The sequence below is a fragment of the Vicugna pacos genome, chromosome 22 (assembly GCF_048564905.1).
Source record: "Vicugna pacos chromosome 22, VicPac4, whole genome shotgun sequence".
Classification (NCBI taxonomy): Eukaryota; Metazoa; Chordata; class Mammalia; order Artiodactyla; family Camelidae; genus Vicugna; species Vicugna pacos.
Genome location: NC_133008.1, coordinates 19,627,893 through 19,655,731, shown reverse-complemented (window position 1 = coordinate 19,655,731; position 27,839 = coordinate 19,627,893). Strand labels below are relative to the sequence as shown.

The window sequence follows — 27,839 nt, the reverse complement described above, 5'->3', positions numbered from 1 at the left end:
TGTAGGATCCAGTACAGGCATGGCAAATAAGGCTCCACCGCATGAAACAGCAGGGCAGTTCTCAGAGAGAAAGTGCTCTTATGAATGGTGTAGCCGACCCCACCACGGTTTAGTATATAGATATCCACGCCTTTTCTCAAATCCTCCAGTGAGGAGCATGCACATCTCCTTCTGCTGGACTCTCAGTTTTCTCTTCTAGTCTTTTTATCCATTATGTCTCATCTTTGTTTCCTATATTCCAGTTTCTCAAGTTATCTGTAGTTCAGAACCCACACCCCTGAGTTCATCATGCAGCCTGGAAAGGTCTTTTCTAATCTATTAAAAGTTATTTCAACTGCTGAAGCTCAGTCCACATGTCATCTTTTTCATGAAATAATCACTGCTCCCTCTCTCTCTACAGATGCCTCCTCACTCTGTTTCCACAGCACGGTGCTAATCAAGGACATCTTCCAGCCCTCAGCATCTTACTTGTTCTGTTCTGTTGATTATGAATATCTGCAGTGTGAATGTCTTGAGGGTCAGCATTATTTTTTTTAATTCCTAATTTCTCAACTTAATAAAGGTTAAATTGAACTGATACTGGTCAAACAGGTATAAATCATGAGTTCATATATACTTGTGTTCTTTTAGACATGATTTTTGGTCCCTCTATATTTGTGTCTCGAGGTTTGAAATGGATTTTGCCTGCTTATACTTTTGGGGGGCACCAACATGCCCTAAAACGTGTCCAACATTCTATTGTTTGAGCCAGAAATTTAAAGCTGCTGTCCAGAGGAGTGTCCGTTTGTTGTCCTTTGCTTCCCAGAGCAATTTTATCCTTATTGCACTGGATTCCCAAGAGGAATTGCATGGGGGTTTTCTACAGTGCCCACTGAGAGGTCAGCTGTCCCTTATCAACAATGTAAGAAATGTTACTGGTCCAGAGAGTTTATGGGCTCCAACTTTAGAAAACGATGTCCGATCTGTCATATATAAAGCACCGTGTATAAAAGTGAATACTTTGGAATCAGAGATACTTATTAGCTCTGGGACATTAGGTAGTTACATACATTTGTGAGCCTCATTTTACCCTTTTGTAAAATGAAGATAAAAATGGCTACCTGCTACGGCAGTTACTTAGATGAGAGAGAACATCAGTGTATATAGCTGACATGTAGTAAGTGTTCAATAAATAAGAACTATTATGATATAATCCACTCTCTTTGCTTCCTCCTTCACTACAGCCTAGTAGGACCTCTCCGTTTTTCTCCTCCAGTGTACCTCCAAGGCACATTTTACCTCCAAGAACCTCTTTAGATCCTCCTCACATCATTCCAGAGAAACTCCATAGCTGAGACTTTGAATCCAAATATTCACTTGAGGTCTCTACAGTTTCTATATAGGTTGGACATCACATTAGGATAGGGTGTCCACAAATCACCTCAGTCCCCTGCTAAGTGTTCTCAGGGGTCATGTAATTTCCTCCTGAAACATACATTCATGAAACCCATTTATGGTGTTTTAAGCCATACTTGAATGCTTTTGTTAACAAGAAAACTCATGTTCTTCTATGGTAGCCCATTCTATCCTTGGATAAATAATTTATTTAATAGAACTGAAGTTTATTTTTCACAGGATTCCACCCACTGGCTTTAGTTCATACCTATTTGATTTTTTTTTTTTGTGGCAAGTTCTCTGGCTCTTTTATTGAGTCTAGTTTCCATTTGCTGAGGTTACACTTCATTACTGCAGAATTCCTTGCAAAGAGAAACATCAAACATCAAAGCAGACCTTGCTTTCTGACATACCTAATTGATTTTGAGTTAGAAAAATCTGGTTTTGAATTCTAATTCTGCCACTTATTAACTGTGTGGTTATACAAGTTAACATATTTACTGATTTACCAAATGGGCTCAATTATAGATCGCTCGTACATTGTGTTAGCAGTAAATAAGTTGGAGTCTGTGGAGTTCTTAACATAATTCTTGGCACATGGTAAATGTTAAATTATTTGGTAGCTATTATTAAAATTACATTAATTTTCACTAACACAGTCTTAAATTACATTTATTATTTTTAGACTGACTTGCTCTCCATAATAGTTTCAAGACAGACAGGGAAAATGTTTCAAGTCCTCTAGTCCTAGGTGGGAAAGTAGTCACACGAATACCAGAATCCTTTGGTTCAAGCTCCTTATACACATAAGTATATTAATGTTCAAAGAGTAAAGTTACTTGGCTAAAGTTACCATCTGACAAAACAAGAGCTACTGGTTTTCTAAGGCTCAGTTTCAACTTTTTTTTAAAAAGGTCAACAGAGATTTGCAGTGAGAAGACGCAACGATTTGTTGTCCAAGAGGCCTGAAGATTTTGTTTGTTCTATACGTGGGTGTGTTTGCATATATGTATGTATTGGTTCATTTGTATCATGGAAATTACTATTTCGTGTCTGGTGCCAAATTAGCTTTTTCTGTGCAATAATCTCCTCCAGTCATCTTTGAGTCTTTGATTAATTTCATACGTACAAACCTGCGTTGGTTGTGGTGGTGGTACAAGAAGTTCAAGGTTTAGAATAAAGAAGGGAGTTTTTTTTCACATTGTCCTTCTAAGTCCAGCATGTGATCAGCGGCGTCGTTGGGCAAGACGGTGGTTCTAGGCTTTCTACTGCATGAAAACAGCAAAGCAAGCGATTGTCCAAGGCGATTTTTTTTTTAATTTAGGAAAAACAGCTGTGAAATGGACAGATGTGAGATAAGTGTTCTCTAATGTATCAGAAGAAGGTAATTCTCTACATAAGGGGATCTCCTGAATGTCAGGTCTGTGTAGTCAGAATGCTACCTAAATGGCCATAAATGTCTCAAAGTTACAGCCATTGTCATGCATTTGAACTCTTTCTTTAACGGCTCTTCCACAGGAAAATAATAATTACAATCAAATCAACAATGCTGCTACCAGAGCTCGTCTGTGACTCTAACAGGGATATGTGAACGAGTGACTTCATGACGTATGGACACCAACATATAAATTGAATGCACAGAATTAGAGAGCTTGAGTACCTCAGTTCCAGCACATTCATTTAAACGTGAGGTCTGCAGAGGTGAAATGACTAAGATTATATACCTTATTTCCCTTCCGGATCTAGCACTTTTTCCCCCCTATGGAGAGTAGAAAAGATATACCTTCTCCTTAACTACATTACTAATTAAAACCCTTCACAAACTAGAATCAAGTATGTTAATCTTCTTTTTGGAGACAAATGTAAAAACTATTATTTGTTCCTTTTTTGAATAATAATTTTAAGGAGAAAAACATGCCCAGTCTATATGAATATGTATATAAGTAAAACAGTCTCACCCATGATCATTTTTTTTTCCATCTGAAAAAAAATGCAATCCTAAAAACCTCACTAAGCTCGAAGATGATACAAATCAGAGATGGATGGTAAACATATCGATAGGAAAAAAATGATACAAAGTTGCAGGAGTAAGTATGGAGCCTTATGCTGAATAAAAACTAAGTTGTAGCAAAAAATGAACAGAGAATTATCGAATCGCATCAGATATTCAGGGTTTCAGTGCAGTCAATGGGAATTGAAAAGATGTGGGATTTGCTGGATTAAGTTTAAAGCAGAGTGAGAAGAAGAAGAAGACATATGAAAACCAGGTTCTGTAATGAACAAAAAAAAAAGATTTTAGGGGCTTTTAGCCTCAGTTAGAGGGGACATGATAGGTACCTCTGTCTGAGCGGCCGCTATGTGGTCTTTCCCAAAAACATTTTTTTTTCCGTAGCTTCAAAGGCGAGCACAAAGACCAGGGTGCAGGTTTCGACTCAGCACAAGAAAAACAATGTGAGGAAACAGGTGCTGAATACCACTTGCCAGGAATGCTGGAGGGAATTCAGGGTTCTCGATGAGCCACGAGAAAATTCCACGTAACTGAGATTCCGTGATCTTAAAAACACTGTTTCGTAAGAAATCTTACACTTTTCCTGTTTCTGTTTCTGTTGTTGTCTTCGTTGTAGCTAATTTCTTGAAACGCTCTTCAAATGATTTATGTCATGTCTTCAGAAATAACTCTTAAGACTGCTATGTGTCTTCAAGTTACCATCACTTTCGTAGAATTTAGGTGCTGAAGAAACAGACTGCGAACTAGGGAGATGGTGGGTGGCTCTGGCAGGAAGGATGGTGAAGGAGGTATTTACTTCTTACTTGTATGGTCCTGAATTTAAAAAAAATGTATATATAGTCATAAACTATATATATATATATATATATATTCACAAAACTTTATTATTTTTATTTAAAGACCAAAATTTTAAGGCTTCAAGAAACTTCTTTTACTCCAACTTTCCCTTACCAGGCTGGGTGGAGGATGCTGTTCTCCTTAGGTTCAAACATTTTGCTTTTGACCTGCAGCCAACCTAATAAAATCGTGCCAGCAACATCATCCTTTACCGTGTCTACGGATGCTTTGTGCTTACAGCATTTCTGCGTGGGCAAGGAACCCTAACAAGCTCTTTCCAGATATTGTCTTTTCTAGGCAGCGTTCATGAACCTGGCTGGGCTTCTGCAGAGGGTAGTGAGCTCCTTTATATCTTAGCTTGAGGTGCCACACCTTTGACAGGAAGGTTCAGCCAAGTACTTGATTTAAGAGAAAAAAAAAATTCAATCCACTAATCCAACAGCAAGGTGGTCAGTTGTTCTGGTGTGGTCTAAGTGCTTTTCAATGAAGAATGAGGACCAATTTCTAAATCTAGAGGAAAGGTGTATCCGATGCAATAAAGCTAGTGAAATCAGAACGAGAATCCAAGAGGGTCCCAATATTGCTGGACTTTTTCAGCCATGAGCGCCGTGCAGAAATCCTTCTGTGAACCATAGAAATAATAAACGCTGAGCCCATTGGAGCATAACCTCAATCAGCAAGATGCCACTGCCTTCCAGATTTCCTCACGGGGCCCTGCTAAGTCCATGCCAAAACGAGCAGTGGATTTCTCCCTTCTAATCTCCCCAAATGCCTTATTCGATTACTGTCACTGCTCTCCGACCATGCACTGTCCCTTCAGACTCTCACTTCCCAACTGAGTCAGTCAGAGGATGCGGAGTGTCCAACAGGACGTACCCTCAGCCCCCAGACCACCTTGTTCCACGTGAAAAGGTGGATAGGAGGGCGAAGCGAGCAAGGGATACCCGCAAAGTTTAGCAGGCAACCTTCTGGATTACTGCTGGACACGGACAAGGAGGAGGGACATGAGGGGCCTGGAAGACTGCTCTAGGTAACTGGCAGAGGGGAGCTGGTTGGGAGGAAGAGACCAGGAGGAGGGAGAACTGGCATCTCAGTGCCCTGCAGGATGGCATCGCCTCTGCCCTGGCTGTACATTCTTCTGTGGTGAGTAAGACCTTTTCTCTGATTTCTCCTTTGAGCTTGGAGGAAAGGGAGAGGGCACACTCACTGGGTGCCTTCTCTACCACATCGCGGAAGAAGCCTGGGTGGTGTGGCATGTATCTGTGGTGGGGTGGTCAAGGATGCAATGAACAGCCTGTGTTCTCTGAGGCCGGGAGTGAGGACCATTGCCTGTCTACTCACAGGGTGGAAAATGCCCTAGGGAAACTTGAAGATGAGGGCAAACTCTACTCAGAAAACATCAGCCGGACCCTGGACAACCTGCTTGAAGGCTATGACAATCGGCTGCGGCCAGGATTTGGAGGTGAGAGCAGCATCCTTACTAGATCCAGCATCTGTACTCTTCTTCCCTCTTAGTGCCCCCGCCCCCAAGGCCCAGAGGCCTCAGAAGGACAGCAGAGGGGTGAGGGGCAGGGCCCCGGAGAGGGGCCACGTGTGTGTTCCCATCCAGTCTCGGTCCCTTCCTCAGTTAGCTGGTGACTTTGTATGCCAGTTATTTGAACTCTCCAAGCCTCAGCCTTCTCCACTGCAGTGAGGGTGTATGAACAGTGCTTGCCTCAGAGGGTTTGTGAGTATAAAATGAGATGCTCCATGTCAGACACTTTTTAAAGCATCTGTCCTGCTCAAACTACTATATATGTTAGGTATTGTTATAATTTTTATTAGAATAATAACCCAGTTCTCTTCCACTCCTTAAATTCTGCAATTTGACTAGAATCAATTTAAAATAAGGCAGCTGGTGTGAGTTTTTCAAGTTGAACAACCAAAGGACTCCTGCTCCTGGGGTGACTTTAGGATGAGTTGCAGATTCTGACCATGAGAAGGAGCTTTGAGAATGGTAGCATTGTTCAGTTCCATCCTCTTTAACATCACTGGTGGTAACGGCCTCCATCCCTCTGGGCTGATTTCAGGTGCTGTCACTGAGGTCAAAACAGACATTTACGTGACAAGTTTTGGGCCTGTGTCAGATGTGGAGATGGTGAGTGAGCTCTGAGTGAGTAACTTTACTTACCGGGGGAGAAGGCTGAGCCCCAGAGCTAAAGATAATGGGCCATGTCACCAAGCTTGGCTCCGGGTCCATGATGCACTCTGCGTGCTCGTGCTGGGAAGGAACGGCCATGGGAGCAGATGACTGGCTTAATCTCCTTCGCGTTTCACTAAAGGCTGTGCTTGAACGTTAACTTGAGGGACCTTATAAGATGATATTCTCTCTTCTGTCCACATACCATACACGGATTCTTCTCAACAAAGAGAACATCTCCCCCATCTTTAGGAAGTCCTAGTACATTTTTGGAGTAGAAGAAAGAAAAACCAACAAAGATATAAAAGTATATTGAGGATCTCTATTAAGCTTCAAATATGACTGTTTTTTTGTAGTACATCAGCCTTCGTATGTTTTATTAAAACCGTGAAGGAGGTCCTTTGGAAAGGCTAATGTATTCCACTTTTACGTTTGCAACTCGACCAGCAGGTGTTCTGAGGACTCTGTTCCAGGTACAGATGGTTGTAGGATTCATAAGAGCGTATTTATAGTAAGTGACAGTGAAAACCTGAACCGATCTTCTAGAACAAAGTGTATCAGGATATTCGTTCATATGTCTTCGATAGTATTTCCCCCTAAAAGTAAATTATAAAGGCTAAAACTGAGAAATGCATAACTCTTTAAAGAGGTGCACCATTAAATGTACCAGGGGAATGTAATTCTACATAAACAGTTATCAGAGACCTTTTCATCTTCTGCTTTTTGAGTTGACAAGATAAGGAGAAAGGAAAGAAGGAAGAATAAAAAAAGGGGGGGGAGGTAGGAGTAAAAGAATGGGGGGGAAGAGAAGTATGAAAAAATAACAAGGAAGAGGGGGAGAGAGTGAGGAGGACTTTATTTAAGAGAAAAATGTCTTAAAACTTGAGAGAAAGGTGAGTCAGCATTCTCCAGAATTCTCAATTATTTTACTGTCATATTTTTCATGTGAGTACTGACTCAGCCCAAGAAATATATAACCACAACCATATTCTACTGCAGCATTGGAATCTGGGGACATTGGAACTTTGTTTTATGCATGTGTCTCTTTTTCAAGTGTGTTTGTACAACAGAGGCGTATTATTGTCTGGATCATTATTATTTGGATATATTGTGTGTCAAATCACATTTTCAAAATATAATTGCCACCTGCAGTGATAAGTCTCTTAAAGGTGCACAAAAAGTAGGCAAAGCAATTCTTGGCAATACTTTAACATCATTACAAGTTGTTATTTTTCATTGACTTTTGCAATGGCCCTTAGCTTAATTCTTAAGACTTTTAATGTTATTTCATAAAAGCCACAAATTAAAACTCATAATTTTGGTTACGCATATTTAAATGATGCTCTAGTTGAGTAATCATGGTAACATTTGCTTTAATGTTCTCTGAGAACAATATAAAATAATCACGACGTGCAGACACAGCATGCTTGTCAGGTAAAGTTTATCTGCCCTTGGGACTTTACTAAGTGGTACCATGTTGCTTGGAGATACTTTTGAAGGTGGGTGAGTTGCTAAAGGGAATGGTTAGACTAACTGATGGTAGGAAGACCAGCACAAAACCTAGACTCGATCTTTAAGTATTTTTCTTCTAATTACGGAGGGAGAAATCAATCGGTCAATAGATGAAGAGACGGATGACTGATAGACAAAGGGGAAGAATGTGAAGGAGGTTGAAGCTGGAGGAGGGAGGTTTGCCCAACACAGCACTACCATTTATAATACTATCACAATCTTTGGTTGTGAAAAATAATTCCCTGAAGTCATAGCCTTCCTGACAGGTTATTATCATAAAAAGTTGCTTTATTTCATAAGGTGTAGGATTGGGCATGTAAACTAGTGAATAAACTATTCTCAATAAACTCTCTGCCCAGCCTGCCTGAATATCTTCTTTTCTCTTAGGAATATACAATGGACGTTTTCTTCCGCCAGACTTGGACCGATGAGAGGTTGAAGTTTGGGGGGCCAGCTGAGATTCTGAGTTTGAACAACTTGATGGTCAGTAAAATCTGGACACCTGACACTTTCTTCAGGAACGGCAAGAAGTCAATTGCTCACAATATGACAACCCCGAATAAGCTCTTCAGAATAATGCAGAATGGAACCATTCTGTACACCATGAGGTGAGGTTTCCCCAATTCTCCTTCCTCTGCCCACGTGCTTTGTCTGTTGTACTAACTCAGAACCGCCTATGTCAACGTCCCTTAGGCTCACCATCAATGCCGACTGTCCCATGAGGCTGGTTAACTTTCCTATGGACGGGCATGCTTGTCCACTCAAGTTTGGGAGCTGTAAGTTACAAAAAACTTCTGAGAGTCAAATAATGCATTCAAAGTATGTAATTATTTGGTTTTAGTCAGACGCTGGAAACTAAAAGAGAGATACTACTATGACATTTTCAGTATGATTCCAGGAATTACTTAATCATGCCTATCAATCTTATAAATAGAGGTTTTCGTCACTCAGATTAAAGAAAAACATTAAAGAAGATGTATGTTTGTATGAACAAGATTTGGCTTTGAAAGGAAAAAAAAACCCACAGCCAGTCAGATTCACTAGTATGTTTAATTTGTTTCAAAAATTCAGATGCTTACCCTAAAAGTGAAATCATATATACATGGAAAAAAGGCCCACTGTACTCAGTGGAGGTCCCAGAAGAATCATCAAGCCTCCTGCAGTATGATCTGGTTGGACAGACAGTATCCAGTGAGACAATTAAATCTAACACAGGTAAGAATCTGAACAATGCATGGATGTAATCCTGCAAGGTGACTCCAGTGCACATTTCCAAAATATTTCCTTTCCCTCTGCACTAGCCATCCACAGCTAAGCTTGCTGTTTTGGAGCAATGACTAGCGTTCTTTAAAAGTGATTTTACAACCATGTGCATATGAAGATTTGTGAAGCCTTGGAGTGAATAGTTTTGCATGTCTATTGACACAAAGAGCCTCACAGAAAACCTGCTGATCTGGTAGCTTGGTCTTACATTGACAAATGCCTCTGCTTGCTTCCTTCCAGCGCATGTTAAAGATCTGTAGGATTTATTTCCAGCTGCAATCTTTTTTGCTCACTGTCAACCGCAGTAATACTAATATACCTCTCCTCTGACAGGTGAATATGTAATAATGACAGTTTATTTCCACTTGCAAAGGAAGATGGGTTACTTCATGATACAGATATATACTCCTTGCATCATGACGGTCATTCTTTCTCAAGTGTCTTTCTGGATTAACAAGGAGTCGGTCCCGGCCAGAACTGTCTTTGGTAGGCTTCACTCTTCGGGTTCCACTTCCAGTCACCCTCCAGTTCTCACTGCTTGTGTATTTGACGAGAATATTCACACCGGTGCACTTCTGCAATCCACAAAGGAAATAAACTCCTATCTCATTCAGACACATGGATCATGTAAAATGACCCTCATCTTATTGCAAGTTGTGTGGTGAATCGACAAAAAATTGGTCTCAGCAAGAATTCTGGCTGGTTTCCTGTGATTTTCATGTGCCCTATTTAGGAGAGTGTTTTTTGTTTTTTTTTTTAATATCAGTTTGCTTTTTCATAACTAAAAAAAAAAGCTGAAAAATAAAAACTGACATCCATGGAAATAAAGGCTAAGATATTGAATCCACTAATATATAATTTATATCTGACTTTTATTAGGTTGAATCACTAAAAATGTGCCATTTTTTATAGGTCTAAAATTAGTTAAATATCACCAGTTTCCCATTGTTCAACCCAAATATTTAGCTCCTTTTGTGATGTACAGAATCCCTACTAGTGTGGTGGAACAAGATGAAGGAAGAAAAAGAGCCACAACAGAAAATATCTGTCACAAAATAATTTTTGCTGAGTTTTCATGATTATAAATTTAGTAGTTCATAGGGACGACCTGAGTTTAATTGAAGTCTAAGATGAATTTTGACTTTTTAATTTACCATATTCAAATAGATCTCTTTCTGCAAATTGTAAAATAATATTTATGTGATGAGGGTGACCAGCTCTGAATTACATAAATCCTTCAAGAAAGAAAACTGCTGGCAGATGAGTGGTCAGATTATTTTCTCATGAGTAAATATTTTATCTTAAAACCAAGCTAGAAATTAAAAAAAGAGAGAGAAACCTAATTTTATATTTATTATTCATACCCAATAATCTTATTAAATATGATGAAAGATTTTACCAGCTATTAAATTTGATCAGAAGTTCAAAGTTGTATTACTTATGTAGTAATAATTTGCTCTAAGTTTTCTCAAGTGGTAAACAACTAGAATTATTCAAGACAAATTTTGTAATAGTTAAACTATATCAATTCAAAAAAATTTTGGAGCAACTACAATGTACACATTACCACCCTAAGTATTAAAGGATACAAAAATGTGAATACCTATGATAATAATTGCAAACAATTAAAAAACAATATAATAATAATAATAATGACACGTAATCCTCTCCACCAACACGTTCCCGTTGGATCCCGTTACTGGATTCCAAATGCTAATCCTGCCTTTCTCATCCTTTTCCGTTTCAGGGATCACCACTGTTTTAACCATGACCACTTTGAGCATCAGTGCCCGGCACTCCTTGCCAAAGGTGTCTTACGCCACCGCCATGGATTGGTTCATAGCTGTTTGCTTTGCCTTCGTCTTCTCTGCCCTTATTGAGTTCGCAGCTGTCAACTACTTTACCAATCTTCAGACACAGAAGGTGGAAAGGAAGGCACAGATTGCGGCCTCACCTCCAGCGACAATAGCAAAAGCTCCCGAACCCTTGGAAGCCGAGGTCATCTTGGTAATTGTTTATTTTTCTAATGCTACCCTCCCCCTCCCCCACGTGGGAAAAGGCAGCCCGACTAGTCACCGCGAACCACGAGGGAGCCCAGAGGTGCTGTTAGTGGGGCTTACGTTGCGTAACTTTGGTTCTCAGACCAACTTCTCCAACTTTACAGAAAAACGCCAGGCAACAATCCTCCCTTTATCTTGGCTCTAAACTTTCCGTACCCCTCTTTCATCATTCTCACTAGCGCTGGCAGATTCCAGGCGCTCAGAGATGAGAAAATTCTCAGCCTTTAGATGTTTCCTTTGAACAGGTTCACATACACCGACTAGGGAGAATAAGGTTAAAAAAAAAAGTTCCTAATGAGGCTTCAGAGTCTGAAGGAAACAAACAGGGACTCCTACGGACAATTTTTGTTAGAAATCTGCTTGCTGCTTTATTGCAGGAGCGCAAGATGTGAATATTAGGTTCCATAAATGCTGAGTCATATGCCGAGTTTTTGACTCACATGAAAACATTCTCATGTTTGCATTCATATTATACGTATATAATATGTATCTTAGTGTTTTCATTCAAAGACTTACAATCAGTGAGAAATACCTATAATTTAGATTTAGATTTAGATTGGCTGTGCCTAAGCTCTGGTCCCCAAAGGTTTTTTGAATAAAAAATAATTGATAGCGTTAATAATTCCAAGGGTCATAAATGTGTCCTCAAATTTCAATTTCACATATGAATAAATTCTCAAAATTAAATTGCACATACTTTTTTTTAAAAAAATGATGTATAGAACTGATTGACAAGTATGCATTTTAATTTCAATATAAACGTCAAACAGCTCTTGCAAAGAGGAAAATTGTGCTCTGCAATCTCAAGTAATGCAGACACTTTGAACTGAAAATTTCTTTATAATTGATCAGTTCTTACGAACATTTCCGAATTGCAAAACCACATGCAGCCCAGTTAATTCTTGGTTAAATTTTGTGGTAAAAACGATAAAGCTATGTATGTTTCACTTTCCAGGTACTCAGACATTTACTGATTTTAAAAGATAATTTTTTTGAAACTTCTCTCTTTGATAAACTAAGAAATTTGTTTGAAATTCACATTTTCTCTAAAGGATAAGGTCATTCCCAGGATAAGTGGCAACATACAATTTAAAATAATTTAAAGGTTTTTTTCCCCTTTAATTAGCGCTCATTAAAAAAAAAAAAGTTTGCCATCCAATGATCCAGTCTAATTACCTCCACTTACAAGTAAAACAACACCAGAGTCTCAGAGAAGAAAAATATTAGTCACTAGTTGGTAGAAAAACTAGGAATTGATTCCAGAACTCCTAATGTCCACAACTTTACAGAGAATGAAGCCCTCCCCACTCTCAACACTTTCATAAAGACTGACATATAAAAGAGTGCATACCACTGGATAAATCATCTGGATGTAGGTAAGGTCATTCCCAAAGGTCTTCTCTTGATTTAATGCTATTTTCTTTATAATACTTATGCATGTTTTGAAAGGTCACAAAAACATAAATTTTATAACAAAAATATGTTCGTCTGAAGGCTCAATTCCAAATGCTTGAAAATGATATTTTTCAGAAAAGATTAATTCCAAAAATTTTTGAGAATTATTTTGTTTGTAAAAATAAGTGACTAAATTACTACCTATCTGTATTTATAAAGATACATCATTGATATATTGTCCCAAGGTCATATATTGTCTTAACATATATCTGGAATGAAAATTGTTACTTATTAGAATTAGGTTTAACAGCTTCTTATTTGAGAAATACAGTAAAAACACAAAAAGAAGTTCATGAGGAACAGGGTGAGAAAAACAACTCCACTGATTCTGAATATAGTCATTGATCTGATATTGAGACAAAAAGAAAGGCCAACTTTCTTACTTTGACTCTTTTGAAATATATATGACTGGGAAGAATATGATTTCAAATCCCTAGAGAAAGTATAGAGTTATCATTCCCTTAGACTATTATTTTAAAGGTGTAATTTTTTAATAAGATGGAATTTAAGATCTCAGGTCTTCATAAACTATCTTCTGCAGTTCTAAAATAGGAACCTATAAGGACTAGGTCCTTTGGGAAGCTAGGTTTTAAAAATGCATTTAAATCATCTCAAAGTCCTTTTTTTCTTGCAAGTTGACTTTTTTCCCTATCAAAACTTGTATTTCTAAACCTGGCTTTGCTTAAAATATTTTAAGGCAGTGAAAAGAAGTTTTATTTCTGAAAGGCTAAGTCAAAGTGTAAAAATAAAAATAAAAACAAAAATAACCAAACCTAACAATATAAACCTTGTAGGTACCAAAACAGAAATACAGCTGATTACAAAGAGCGTGTACATTTTATTTAAGTCAAAAGTTGGCAATTGCCTTATATAATGTAGAGGAACAAATATAAATTACACACTTGGAATTTATACAGCACAATGGTGTATTATGATTGCGAGGTCAGTTTTTTCTTTCAAATACCATGACATTTAAAAACGCCTATTCAGTTGTAATCAAAATAGCATCATTTGAATAAGTTGGACATTGAAACAGCAAACCAATAGGGTGACGTTGAGATGAAAAACTGTGATTCTAAGTTGTGTACTTACTGTGCACATTGCTTTTCACAGGAAACATTTAGGATGAACGTGAAAACTTGATCACTTTGAATTTGACCTTGAAATTTAATATTAACAGTGACAAAGAAATTCAGTACTAGTACTCAAACCTGAAGAGACACCTGAAACTGAAGTTTCAGAAGGTGCTCTATCAACTAATTATCTTTCTGTTTTTAAAGCATTTGGAAATGAAGACTTTTTATTTTTAGATTTTTGAGGAAAAAAAAATTGTCCACAATTCTTGCTTATATGGTATTTTTTCATACTGTTTTTATCTGGTATGCTATTTTGGCATTACAGTTATTCTAGTATTTCAGTTTCAGAACTCACTATGTGTTTGGGTATTCTTATTTTGTATATAAGGCCAAGTTGACACCTTGATCTCTTTGGGGATGGTTTGCTAGTGTCCTTGTTATGTTAAAGGTCTAAGTCGTCATCACTATGTTTCTAAGAATGAATCCCTTGTCCCTCTACCCATCAACACATCCAGTGTGGCTTCTTTTTTCCACGGGAGGTGTGATGGTCTTGGTAAATTATCTACCAACAAAATTGATCCAAGTTTAATTAGCTGAGACAATGACTGCTTTCACACAGATTACACTATTTATTTTTCTTCTCACCTGACACCAATTTACTAAGAACCTACGTCCTTACCAAATTATTCACAGCATAAGCAGTTGTTAAGTGCTTGTATGTGCCAGTCCCTTTATAGAATGCCGAGGATACACGGGTAAGGGGCATCAGTAGCGCCTCTTCCATCGTGGACCTTCTTGTCCATCAGGAAGAAAGGAAATTCAAGAAGCCGTGACAACACGTTGTAATAAAGGCTGTGCTTAGAGATGTATTGTAGGCCGAAGAAGCGTCCTGCTGGGGTGCCTAACTCAGTCTGGAGGGGTGATTTGGGAGGAAGTGATGCCTATGCTGAGAACAGAAAGATAAGCCTGGCCCTGCCCTAGAAGCACTAAGTCAGTCACTTCCGTCACAGAGACGGAAATAAGACATACGGTCCTTTCTGGACTCTTTTCAAGGTCGGAATCTCTGCTGGGCCATTACCATGCCACCCTCCACCTACGCAGAGAAGTACGAAGCATACAATACTGAACGATTTCCCTTCCCAGTTCCAAATCTTGCTAAGATTGTTTTGAGCACTATCATTATGCCATAGAATGAATGGTTAAATTAAGACCATCACAGACTCTGAGCACCAGAAAGGTCATGACGCCCCTTCCCCATGGGAGCACCGCTCTGTGACTTACAAAGAAGGTGGGGTGAAGTAGATGAGGGGTGCAGGCAGCTAGCTCATTTTCTATAACTTCCCTCAAATCCTCATCCAGGACTCCTTTCTGCACCCTCCAAATATTCCAGTATGGTTTTCAGACACGCCCCTAGCGCCACTCACCCACCAGACTGCTACCAGTAAGCTGCTTCTCACAGACATTCTGGAATTATCTCTACTCCTAATTCTACCAGCTATAAAATAAATGTAAGGACATTTGATGGAGTTCATTTTCTCCATAATGCTTAATACAATAGTCTTAAAAATGTCAAATACTAAATGTTTTAAAAAGTATTTTCTCTTATTTTTGGTGCCCCGTTCACTGGTTCTAAAAGAAGACACTTTGTCCCTTGAGTAATGCATCCCTGGTCAGAATCTCTCTCCTACCAGGTAATGCATTGCCTCCCCTTCTTTAATTTATTAGATTCACTGAATGTTGTATCAAAATTGCTCTAACTGCTTCCCAAATGCCTTACCCCTATACCAAATACTTGATTGTCATAAAGTCCAGTTTGACTCAAAGTACCTTTGCAATATGGTGTTACTTAAAACAAAGCAGTGCTCTAAAAATACCCAAAGCAGGATGGCACTGAGCAGCAGGGGAGCCCTGGAAAAATTCAAAACCACAGGTGCTCCACTCAAAACGGTGACGGCCCCAAGCTGAGCCCTCATCTGGACTCTGACAAAAGCCGATTTTACCATCAGCTGAAGCTGCTGAGCTACAATAGGGCAGGCGGGATCTGATGCAAACCTGAAGCTTGAATGGCTTGCACAATTGGCTTTCTTTTGATTTCAGAAATTCAGTGTGATTCTTCTAAATTGGTGGCCAGTCTCCTGGACTGCCAACCCCCCCATTATCCAGGAGTTCATCATCCAGTGGGTGGGTCAGCCAGCCCTCTTGCATTTTCTTGAGCACAGTGTATTTGCTGCCTGCTAGAAACCACCCCTAGAAGTTGCCACGGGGCAATGAGACAGTGTAACTCTAAGCCTGTGATTCTCCATGGTGGGTGAATTCCCCCCGCCCTGAGGACATTTGCTAAAGATATTTTTGGTTGTCAAAACTCCAAGGAGGAGGGTGCTACAGGCGCCTTTTGGGTAGAGGACAGGGCAGCTACTCAACATCCCATGAGGGACAGGGCAGTCCCCCACAACGAAAAGTATCCATCTGTCTGCAGTTTTGTGGTTGGGAAACCACGCCCTAAACCCTAAGTCTGACGGGGAGAAAATATTTATTAAGAGTATGGTCTTGGGGGGAGGGTAGAGCTCAAATGGTAAGAGCACATGCTTAGCATGTACAAGATCCTGGGTTCAATCCCCAGTGCCTCCTCTAAAAATAAAGAAATAAATAAACCTAGTTACCACCTCCCCCCAAAAAAACCCTAAATAAAGAATCAAAAAACGAGTATGATTTTAGGCATGTTAGAGGGTTGAATTCAGGAGCCGCCCCTTCTCACTTGTGTGAGTGTTCTGCTTAAGCCTCCGTTCGCTCATCTCTAAAATGAAAAGAGTATTATCACATTCTAGATTCTTTCTGGGAATAAGCAAAATAATGCGTGCAAAGTGACCTGCAGGGCTGGCCGTGGTTAAGCACTGAGACATGGTAACCTCCAACACAATGGAATATAAAACATTGTGCTAACATATAACGTACAATAATCATAAAACTTTTTGTTCCCTTCTCTTTGCCTGACTAAGAAATCTTGGGAAATGTTTAGATGTTCATTCACTTGTTGACTCAGCAAATGTTTGTCTATTAAGCATCGCCGGCGTTCTGTGCACTGGCTAGGCACTGTGGGGCATTTACACGTGAGAATAACACGCCCTGTGCCATGAAGGAGGTTTTATGTCCGGAAAGGGGATAAAGCACGACAGAAATAATAGTTACAGGCCAGAGCGTGATGACAGCGAGGAGTTCTCACAGCTAAGGAGGCAGAAAAGTGCACAGAGAAAAGACGTATTTTCTTTCTCAAGCTCCTAAAGAAAAGAAAATAAACCTCAGAGATGAAATGTTCACTGTCCCTAACTTTAAAGATGGTAACTTGACGCCAAGGGAACGCCTACGGCATGTCTAAGGCGTAGGGCGGGTGAGTAGTGTGTGTGCACGATCGCAGTCTAAGGCTTCCTTCCTCTGCTGCCCTCTTAACCCTTAAGCAACTCTCCATAGAGACTGGGGAAATCGGTGAGGAAAAGAGGAGTCCGACTGTAAGGGACCTTTCATTCCAAGCTAATGCCATTGTGCATAAATTTTCCAGGCTGTTTGGTCTTGAACGATGCTGCTTAATTCCGGACAAGGGTTATTTTGGCCATCCTCATTAAGTCACTCGTGACACGGTGGCCAGAGATTGACAACTTCCCCTCACATCTCCAAAAGGGAGGGGGAGATAGAACAATGCCTTACATTTTTATGCTCGATTATATTTCACAATCACTTTTTCAGCTCAATGAACTTACTCATGTCTGCCCTCTTTCTCCCTAAAAAAGAGAGAAACAGAGGTGTCAGACAGGCAAGGCATGCTATTAAAAATCAAGACGGGTTTAGGAAGCAAATTCGCTCTAAAGGCTTGCCTTCTTTCTGCTCTGTTATGATCCTTAGAAGATTTGCTAGAGTAAAATACCTGAATGTTCCAGGTATCTGGGAGGAGGGGAACTCTTTTTGAAGAATTAAACAGTGACACGTTTTGCTCTTTCAGGTAGAGAATATTTTAATAATACATATAATAGATAAATATTCAAATCAGAGTCTGAGAAACATGATGGAAAGCTCTTGGCAGACAATTACCATGTTTATTTCTAAGAGAGGCAGCATGCACTGAGACCAAAACACGCCGACTCTGGTCCTATCCACACACTCTCTGGTGACCCTGGGCACAGCAGTCCTCAGTTGTCACCTGCTATTTTAACAGAAAATGTCACTTCTGTCCTATCCAAGATCAGTAGACTGGGCACTCTACTATCTTAAATTCTTTTCTACCTCTAAGACCTATGATTTATTTAATTCTGTTTCGAGTGCCTAGCCCAACCCTGGGTCAACAAATAACAAATCAACATACTCCTGGCTGGAAATTGGCCGCGGTCATGTCAAACCAGACTTTACACAGTCTGTAAAGAAACAGATTTTACCGTGGCCCCTAAAAAGCACACTGGGCTTGAACTCTCTCTAATGAGCATTATTATTTAGATCCCCAGCAACGTCCATGACAAATCAAAAGCAAAATTCAGGAGGGGAGTCCAGAGAGAAGAGGTTCTTGGGGTTGCTGTTCCCCGCAGTCCAAATGTCACGGCACCGGTGGGTCCCCCTGCTCCCGCGGCTCAGCCAGCCCAGGGAGGGTGGCCACCGCCTCCCGTTGCCGGGCAGTCGCTCTAAAGCCACGGGAGCCTGCCCACGTGAGTCACACACCCTGCCGGGCAGCAAAGTGGTGGTTGTGCTGCCAGGGAGGAAACAAGGCAGTTTTACAAGAGCAGGGCTAATGTACAGCCAGTGTTTGAAGGCAGAGATCCAGCAAGGACAAGCTGGCCACAAGGAGAGTGGTTATTAGAGGGGAGAGACAAGGAAGGAATAAGAATCAGAGGAAGCCACCCCCCCTAACCCTGGTCTCCAACATGATGAAAGGAGTCCAAAGCCAACAGGAGTAGAGTCTCTGAAGCAGGCTCAGTACCTTAAAGACGAGAAAATGCTGGGATATGACGAGCACTGAGACTGACCAGAGTGTTTATTGCTCGATGTGCAACCCTGGTGAAACCTTTCTTACATCGGGACCCTGGCCTTCTCATGTGTCCATTCATGCAGTCAGCATCCCTTTCAAGACTAGAATTGGTTGTCTTATGATTTCCGTGGAACAGAAAGATCTAATGATGGAAAAGAACATATAACAATTCTGAGGTTAGGAAATGAATCATGTTTTGGTGACTTCAGAAGGAGGGAGACCAACAGAGAATCTCTGAATGGAGAGCAGAAATCTCTCAATAGGGAATTCTTGAACCAAGAGGCAGTTGCATATCAAGGGATGAACGATCATCCCCCTCAATATAAGGGTATTTTTCTTTTGTCACTGGCTTTTGACGTCCATGAGCACCTTTCTTTTCTTTCTTTCTTTTTTTTTTTTTTTTTTGGCTGCTGTTGGCACTTCAGTCGGTTCAAATGCATGAATGTGTCAAGATTAGGCTCGGAATGTGCCAGGCGGAATGACATCATTTAACCAAGCTGCTTTTTTTCTTGCGCTTAGACTAACTGTCCACATATTCCAAACTGAAATCCCCTCTCATTGTCTATACCCATTGCCCTATAGGTTTACAGAGCATAACTGGGGAGTGGATAAGCCCTTGTAACCTGGTTGATGTCTTCTTCAGTATCACCTGGTACAGATGTTCAACACGGTTTCTGGGACATGGGACATACTTGGCATCAGCCCTGTTGTACTGAATGACAGGATGTGGTAATGGAAGCAAATCAATTAAAAATTTTGTTTTACCACTTTCTTAGGAATGTAGCACCATCAAATACTATGAAGAATTTGCTGATATTTTAACTTACATAGGAAGGAGTCCATAAGCGTCTGTCGATGATGAAAAAATGAGTGACTAAGTAAGTGATGCCTGTTCTTTTACGTAGGCTGAATGTGTTTTTTTCTCCACAGCATCCTGATTCCAAGTATCATTTGAAGAAAAGAATCACCTCTCTGACCCTGCCAATAGTTCCATCTTCCGAGGCCAGCAAAGTCCTCACGAGAGCGCCCATCTTACAGTCCACACCTGTCACACCCCCACCCCTCTCTCCAGCCTTTGGAGGTACCAGTAAAATAGACCAGTACTCTCGGATTCTCTTCCCTGTTGCGTTTGCAGGATTCAACCTTGTGTACTGGATAGTGTATCTTTCCAGAGACCCGATGGAAGTGAGCAGCAGTGTTGAGTAGCTTGCAACCACGGTAACCTGTATCCTCTCGGTTCTCGTTTTCTGAATTTTTCAAAGTAGCATCGAGACGTGTACAGATGCTTTTCTGAACATGAAACCAAAATTGAAAATCTCTAACTCACAGCTTTGAGTAAGCTTGGATGGGCAAAAAAGTCATAATGTTATCCCTCAAGATTGGAAGTTGAAGGTTGCCGAAAAAATAGGACTTTTTCTGGATGTTCGAGAAAATTTTATAAAAGGGTAAAACGGGTTCAGGAAGAATGTGCCCATCTCTGTCCTTCCTTGGTCAACATTTCAATTGTTACTGTGAATAGCATTTACCACAGAGCAGATAAAATAAGGAATGCTACTCTTCCAAAGGTTGCCTTAAAATATGTTTATTTTGGCTTAGTTCTCATGAGAACAAGATATAAATAGTCTAAATATTTATCAGTAGGTTAATACCAGCATGTCGGAGGCCTTTATGCTAGTAAAACGGCTTTCAGTGGCGTTGTAAAGCCCGTATTGAGCTCAGCTGTTCATCTTTAACCCCACTGTGCTATTATACCTCAACGAAGCACGGTGTTTGCATACGTGTGAATTACACAGGGATCATAAATCATGTATGCATTTGTACATAGCGCTGGTTGGACTGCCGTACGGTGTTGTTTTATCTCATTAAGCTCTCCTTTTAAAATAATACACTCATCCTAATTCCTTGAGGTTGTAGAAGCCTTGTATATATTATGACTGTGAATGTGACTATGAATATAAATGTGTGTTTCATATTCTCCACCTTTCTAAGTAGATCAATAAATAAAACATCAATAAACATGGTTCTCGGGTCTGTTTTGTAAAGCTGTGAAGAGTTGCCTGAGGTGCGGGGAAATGGAGTGGTGTCCTGTACCCCGATGTCAGTGGCCCTGGGGATGCTGAGAGGTAGTAGGTACGGGACAGCCAGGTTTGGTCACCTAGTTCTACAGAAAGACTTGCGTTTGTATGAGAACAGTCAGCTTCTCGCCTCCTTCCTGCTCGCTCAGCATGCTTTCGGTTACAAGATGAATGAGATCGGAGGATCTAATGTATAACTTGGTGCCTAGAGTTGATACCACTGGACTGTATAGTTGAAATTTGCTAAGAGAGTAGAAATTAAATGTTTTCACCAAAAAAAAAAAGGTAAACATGTGAGATGATGGATATGTTAACTAACTCAATGAAGGAAGTCATTCACATGGTATACTTATTTTAAATCATCCCATTGTATACTTTTTGTACCTTGCAATTTGATTTATCAACTGTACCTCAATCAAGCTGAAAAAAAAACGAATGCGACTATTTTTCTCCCCTTCTACTATTCCAGCTCTTCCCGATACTAACTCTACCCATGTTTCTCCCACACAGGAAGGTGTTAACGGAACCGGGAACTAGGAGCAGGAGAAAGCATGTGGTGGAATTTATGGAGATCGATAAAGCCCTCATTAGCTGTAGCTGGGTCATAAATATCATTGCGGTCACCCAGAGCTCTGAACCCAGGAGGAAATATTCTAGAATTACTACCCTTGCCTTTATCCAGGAAAATACAAAAAATTCTGTGGCCAAACAAATTAGAGTTTAATTGCAGTAGCCCTCTACTAAGGGTGGGAGGCTGACAACTCCATCCAAATGCCCTGTTTATTTGCTCCATGACCAAATCTCTTAGTCTCTGGGAGACATAATTCCTGTCTCATCTGTAGGATCAGGGGAGTGGAATAGACACCCTCCTTCCATTTCGAACAGCTTGTGTTTGTTTCATTACTGTTCTGTCTAAATTAAGTCATTAGACGAGGCTTGCTCTTGTTTGTGAGAGAACATTAGATGCTAGGTGGGTGTTAACCATACTACATCCGACTTGACATTTAATCCTCTTCACAAACCTGTAAAGTCTATACTCCTATTATCTCCGTTTAAAGATGGGGAACAAGGCACAGTGAAGATGAATCACTGTGTTCAAATTCAAGTGGCGCTCAAGGGCTCCAGCTGAGAGTCAGACCCAGGCGGCGTGAATCCACAGCGCGCTCGCTTAACCGCAACCGTGCGATGGGGTCTATTCTGTGACCCCCTCCAGAACTCTCTCACCATGTCTTTCATTCCCTGGAATGGTTTTCCTGGTGTTCTGACATCCTTCCTGCCCCACCTCAGCATTTATTCTCCATTTCACAACAAAGGACATATCTCTTAGTCAAGATTTCTGCTTAGAGATGAAAGAGATGAGTGAAACCCATTAAACGCATTACATGTTGTAGGCATCAGATTTCTCCTCGATGAAGGAATCTTGAGAAAAATTACAAAATTTTTGAACTGCTGAAGATTCTAAGGAATACTATTTCTCGGTTTGTGCCAATGGGACGGTAATAGAGATCAACTGAAAATAAAACAGGTTCCCTAGCTAACGAATTTGAGGGGAGATGTTGACTCAGAGTGAAACAGGTCTCTCTTCTGCTGGACTTCTCAGAGCCTTTATCATGCTCTGTGCACTACGATTCTCTCATAGTTTGCTGTAGTGTTTCACATTTCCCAAATCCACGTGACCATAAATCTCACTTTTTTGCAAGGAGAAATTTTGGGGACTAGCATTCCTCAGAAAATAGTCTGGGAAAGACCACCTTGGTATTATTTATCGAATCCCTTTTGTAACCACTCACCCACCCCTTCCCCCATTAAAAAAACAAAGGATTACGTCTCTGAATGGGGACATGCCTTACCCTAGTTCCTACGGCTACTGGAGACCAAATTAGGACTGTATAAAAGAGAAGCCAGACAAGGTCTTTCAATAGAGAGACTTTAAGACAGATGGACTGTTACGTGAACAACACAGAGAGAGCACCCTCAGGAGGAAGACACAAAATGGAAGACGACAGGGTGAACAGAACCCAATCCTGGGGCAAGGGGCATTTTAGAGCCAGACTCAATCCTCTGAAGAGAGGACACCACCTGGACGGGGACAGTAGTTCAGCGGCTCAGAGAAGAGACCCCCCAGAGCTGGGAATCACAGCTCCAAGGACAGGACGCCACCTGGCTGGTCTGAGCGTCACAGGTCATCAGAGGGGGGACTCCTCCGAGCCGGGTCTCAGGCCTCTGCGGTCTGCCCGCGTGCTGCCAGCGCCTCGGGAGCCTGCTGGAGGACACACGCGCGTGCGGGCTCGGCCTGGGAAGGAGGGCAGTGCTGCTTGGCTGCAGCTGCCGTCTTTGGGAGAGCACAGCGAAGGCGGTCTGGGAGCACCAAGAAACGGGAGACTGGAGTCAACTGTTGTCTCAAGGCGAAGGGTAACAGTAAGAGGCAAAGCGAGTCTACAACAGGGACAATACACATTTCCCCTTTCACCTGATGAGGCTGCTCAGAACCCAAGAGACTTCAGTTCCTGGATGAACCAGGCAAAGAGCAGAGAAAAACATTTCCTTTCCACCCACAGGTGTTGTTCACCTAATTGCTGTTAAGTCATAACTAACTTGAGAGGGAGGGCTTCCCTGTATCTGGAAAACACAGATCAAAACCAGGAAGATTCCAGGCAAAACCCATGAACATTATAATCATATTCACCAGTTCACTCAGTAACCAGTCCTTTTGTTAAATTCTTATGATGCCATCAGGTTTTTTGTTAGCATTCTTTACTTTCGTACTCAGTTCAGGGGTAAGACCTGAAATTTATCAGAGACCCGTACTTGTCAAAAGGCCCCTCTTATGAAACTTCTTCTAAATGAAGCACTTTTGCAAAAGCATGAGAGTACAACAATTGTCCATAAATGACAAAAGACTCAAAAAACGCACAGTTAAACACCTGATCACAATGTAACTGATCAAGGGACTTCCTTACAACTAGAATTATGACTTAGTACAATCTCAACCCTTAACAACCTTAAAGCTCTGGCAGAAAACCAAGACGCAAGTTACTATGAACTGCTTGTCATCCCAGCACTTCCTGATTGGGAAACTTACGCTTTAGTCTTCCTCTCCTAAGAGGGCAAAGGACGGTAAACTTAGACCCACACAACAATATTCCAGCATTCAATATGCTATTTGAAATGACTCAGACAGTCGATGAATCCTCTTCATTTAACTTAGTTTAGTTGCAAGTTACCAAAATCTGGAGATACAATTACAGACAGACATGCCCAAACCATATTTATTCTTACAGAGTTTTAAAAGGCCTTCCCCCCCCCCCCGGATCAGATGATCAAAGTTCCTGAGAGCCCGGGTAGACTATTTGCATTCAGAAGCACAAGAAGAGAAATATCAGTTCCTTCTAGGAAACTAGCTTCCTCTAACTGCATGTATGTGCAAAAACCAGTGTTTAGAAAGTCAAAGATTCCCATCTTGGCCATTTTCAGAGATTTTTTTTTTTTCAGTTTAAATAAATAACAGTACTAGACAATAATATGAGTCATTCACTCACATTCAGATGCCTCACTTCCAGAGCAACAAGAAGCAACTCACCTGGGCTGTCAGCTCAGCGTCCGCTCTTTCCTAACATGAGAAGCACCGGCCGGCCCACAGCTGCGGCCACTTCGTGTTCCCCACCGTCACGGCGGCCAACATCTCCCCACAGCCTCAGAGGCATCTGTGGGTCCCCCCTCCTCTCCTGGTCGCCCCCATTCATCAAGGACAGCCACCACAGGCCCCCCCACACTAGTGGATGGCCACGCTGGGATTACACTCGCAACTCTCCGGCCCCAAGTTAGTGGACAGCCCCATGATGTTCCCTCCGCGTCCCTACTTCCTGACATCACAGCTCACGGGGGTCCCGGGGCCTCCTGGCTGCTCCGCCAGTTGCTGGGCTGCATCCTGCAGGTGTGCACGGCCTGTGCCTGCCCAGCTTCAAGACCAAAGAAAGAGCCGGGAGTCGTCAACAGAGACATCCGTGGTTTACTGGAGAGGGGAGCTTACCTGTATGAAGCAACATCCTGGAGCCACACGCCACCCTGCGCGGCCTCAGCGGGCAGGGCTTGGAGGCAGCCCTCACTCCCGGGGAAGGGGTGGTTACCAGTCACAGGGGGAACTGATTTCCCGTGGGCTTACCGGTTACCAGGGAAACCAGCAACCGGGCACGCCCTTCAGCGTCCCTCTGCGAAGCTATCTCGGTGAGGACCTTCTGACTTGAAGGTTAGAGCAGCCACTAGCTGGGATGGGGGCGAGGACCCCCGTCATGTGAAGGTCAGTCACCTGAGCTGGGTGTAGGTGAAGCAGCGGACATACAGGGAGCAAGAGAACAGCCATGCTGAGTCGTCTCATCATACACTTGGTTTTCTCACCTAAAAGCTGTGATAATAGTAGTTCCTAGTTTAAAAGCCTGTTGTGAAGATTAAACGAGTATGTATGTACAATAGCATGTGACATATGGTGAGTGTTAAAAACCACGTTAGTTACTATTAGCTGCCTCAGAACTAAAACTTGGGGGCCCACTGCAGATTAGAGACACCTGAAGGTTGTATTTGGGCTCTGTTTTACTTCCCCAGTGCTTTATACCTTAGAGAGGCTCCATAAATTTCTGAATGCGTGTCATTTACTTCTCTAAGTGGTAATTTAAAAAAAATCTCTAATGGACCTAAAATACCAGCTTTGCCTACTTGAAAGCACTATTACAAGTCACAGAGTATAGTAAGTACTTTATTTTTACAAAATCTCTTAAGGAAGGTATTAAGATCTTCTCCCCACATGCTACAGGCAAGGGAAGAGCTCACATAACTTGCTCACAGTCAGCAAAGAAAAGCTGAGCCAGAAGTTGAATCCAGGTTTGTCTTGTGTCTGAGCCAGGGTGCTTTGCTGTTTCTCTCTGCTAGGCTCCATATCATGAGCTAGGTGATGAGAAAGGCTTATGCCCACATAGGATATTTGTATGCGTTAGCAAGTTGTTAGCGATGGCCTCTTAACAACTAGTCCCCCTCAGTGAATTATGCATTTTCTTGCCCTGTTTGGGAGTCTAGTCTTGATGTTGAGAAGCAGTATTTAGGATAAATGAGGGTGGAGTGCTCTTGCCATCACCCCTCAGATAATTCAAGTGGGTCAACCATCCAGTATGTGCTTTATTCATATCCTTCCATCTTTCTAGTAGCTGTCCAACTGCTGGCTCTTTTCTCACTGTTATTAGCAAAAACATATTTAGATCAGGTCACTATGAAATTAACTAGCAGCATATCTGAAAGTCACTTGGAGAAAGGAAGAAACACCGATACATGTGTATAATTATCTATGAATTTAGTATCATCAATTTCCCTCCCATGCTCCAGTGTACTCACCTGTAAAATAAGAATACCAAAATTCCTTCACTATATTCATGAAGATTAAAACTTAAATGTGCAGATCCCTCTACAGTGCCTGGTACATGTTCAGAGATCAGTAAATCATAGCATACTGTGAATAGCAGTTGGGATGAAGGTGGACGTTTTTTAAACCAAAATATCCGTAGAATATTCCACATCAAGGAAAATGTGGCTCATTCCATATATATTATGCAAATATTGAATTCATATCAAGTGTGCCCATCAGGTTTATAAGAGGATCCACATAGGTGGGGCTATACAGAACACAGATAAATTTAGCATAAATTATGTATGTCAAAGTCTCCATTCTACACAGATTGAATTCCAATTCAATACATGCTGTATGTATGTATTTTTGTATTTTCTCTTTCTCAGTTTATTTCCCATTATTAATCTGAAATATACACTTCATTCATTCATACTGAACACTTATCATGTGCCAGAGCTGTGCTGAAATTATAGAGAGAGAGAAAAGTGATATATATACACTATGCCATCAAGGAACACAGTCTAGTGAAAAGAGAAACATTGACAGATAATTAGAATCTAGGGAAAGAAGTGCTAATAGAGATACTTGTAACACAATATGGCAGTGATGAAGAAGACGTGGGTAAGTGAGTGCCACGCTCCGCTAGGAGCCTCAACTAACACAGGAAGAGATGAGTGATCTTTGCCAAATTGGCTCACTCCCCAAACTTGTTCATTTGTTTCTCAGTGGAAACTGCTGCAACGGAAGTTAAGAGATAGGGAGGCAAAAACAGCAATGCTCATAGGTGGAGGCCTATGCGTCTTTACCCGTGGCCTGTCGAGGAAAAGAGGAAGACAAAGGCATTAGAAAACTGAATCAGAGAGAATTCTTGATGTACATGTATGTTCATGTATGACTGAGGCATTGTGCTGTACACCAGAAATTGACACAATGTTGTAAACTGACAATACCTCAATAAAAAAAAAAAATTGAACCAAAAAAAAAAAGAGAGAGAGAGAGTGAGAGTATTCTTTATGGTAGAAGAAAAAGAAGAATTTACCTGGTAGCCCTGTGGACAAAGCAGCACATCTCTTGTCACCCTCTGTTCCTTATATATTTTCAATATATCAGGTGCTCTGATATATTGCCTTACTTAACACTAACAGTTCAATGAATTAGAAAGTAATGATCCGGTTACAAAACTGCAAGAAAATAAGGTCAAGGTTTTGGCCAAGTCTACAAAGCTGCTTAGTGGTGGTCAGTCGTCAAATTCAGGTGTTCGTCTCCACATGCTCTCTGTTAAATCCCTCTCCCACTCAGCCTCAATACGTAGTAAAATGAAAGAGCTGGAGCACATTATTACTAGGATCGCGTCCAGTTCTACAAGTCTTAGAAAATCTTAGAAGTCTAAGGAAAGCTCCTAATTCTATTTCTATCTTTCCTATGATTCACTTGTTCACTGAAAAATAGATAAGGAAGTGAGACCGAGTGAGATGTATGCTTCTTACATACATTATGCAGACATACAAATGTAACTTTGTACCTACGTTTGCACAAATCTGACAAAATGTTACAACCACTGGGATTTGAAACAGCTAGTCATTGTTCTCACTGGCACTTTTCA

The 27,839-nt window shown here is 41.0% G+C and overlaps 1 protein-coding gene across 1 annotated transcript; it reads left to right on the top strand.

The window, feature by feature from the left end:
* The first annotated feature begins 5,324 nt into the window (after positions 1-5,324).
* GABRA6 (gamma-aminobutyric acid type A receptor subunit alpha6) lies at positions 5,325-19,975 on the top strand. The gene is made up of 9 exons (XM_006199014.4): positions 5,325-5,362; positions 5,563-5,681; positions 6,289-6,356; positions 8,298-8,518; positions 8,604-8,686; positions 8,982-9,125; positions 9,507-9,659; positions 10,921-11,180; positions 19,700-19,975. Exons 1-9 carry the CDS (start codon positions 5,325-5,327, stop codon positions 19,973-19,975), a joined length of 1,362 nt encoding a protein of 453 aa, XP_006199076.1.
* Positions 19,976-27,839: the final 7,864 nt, after the last annotated feature.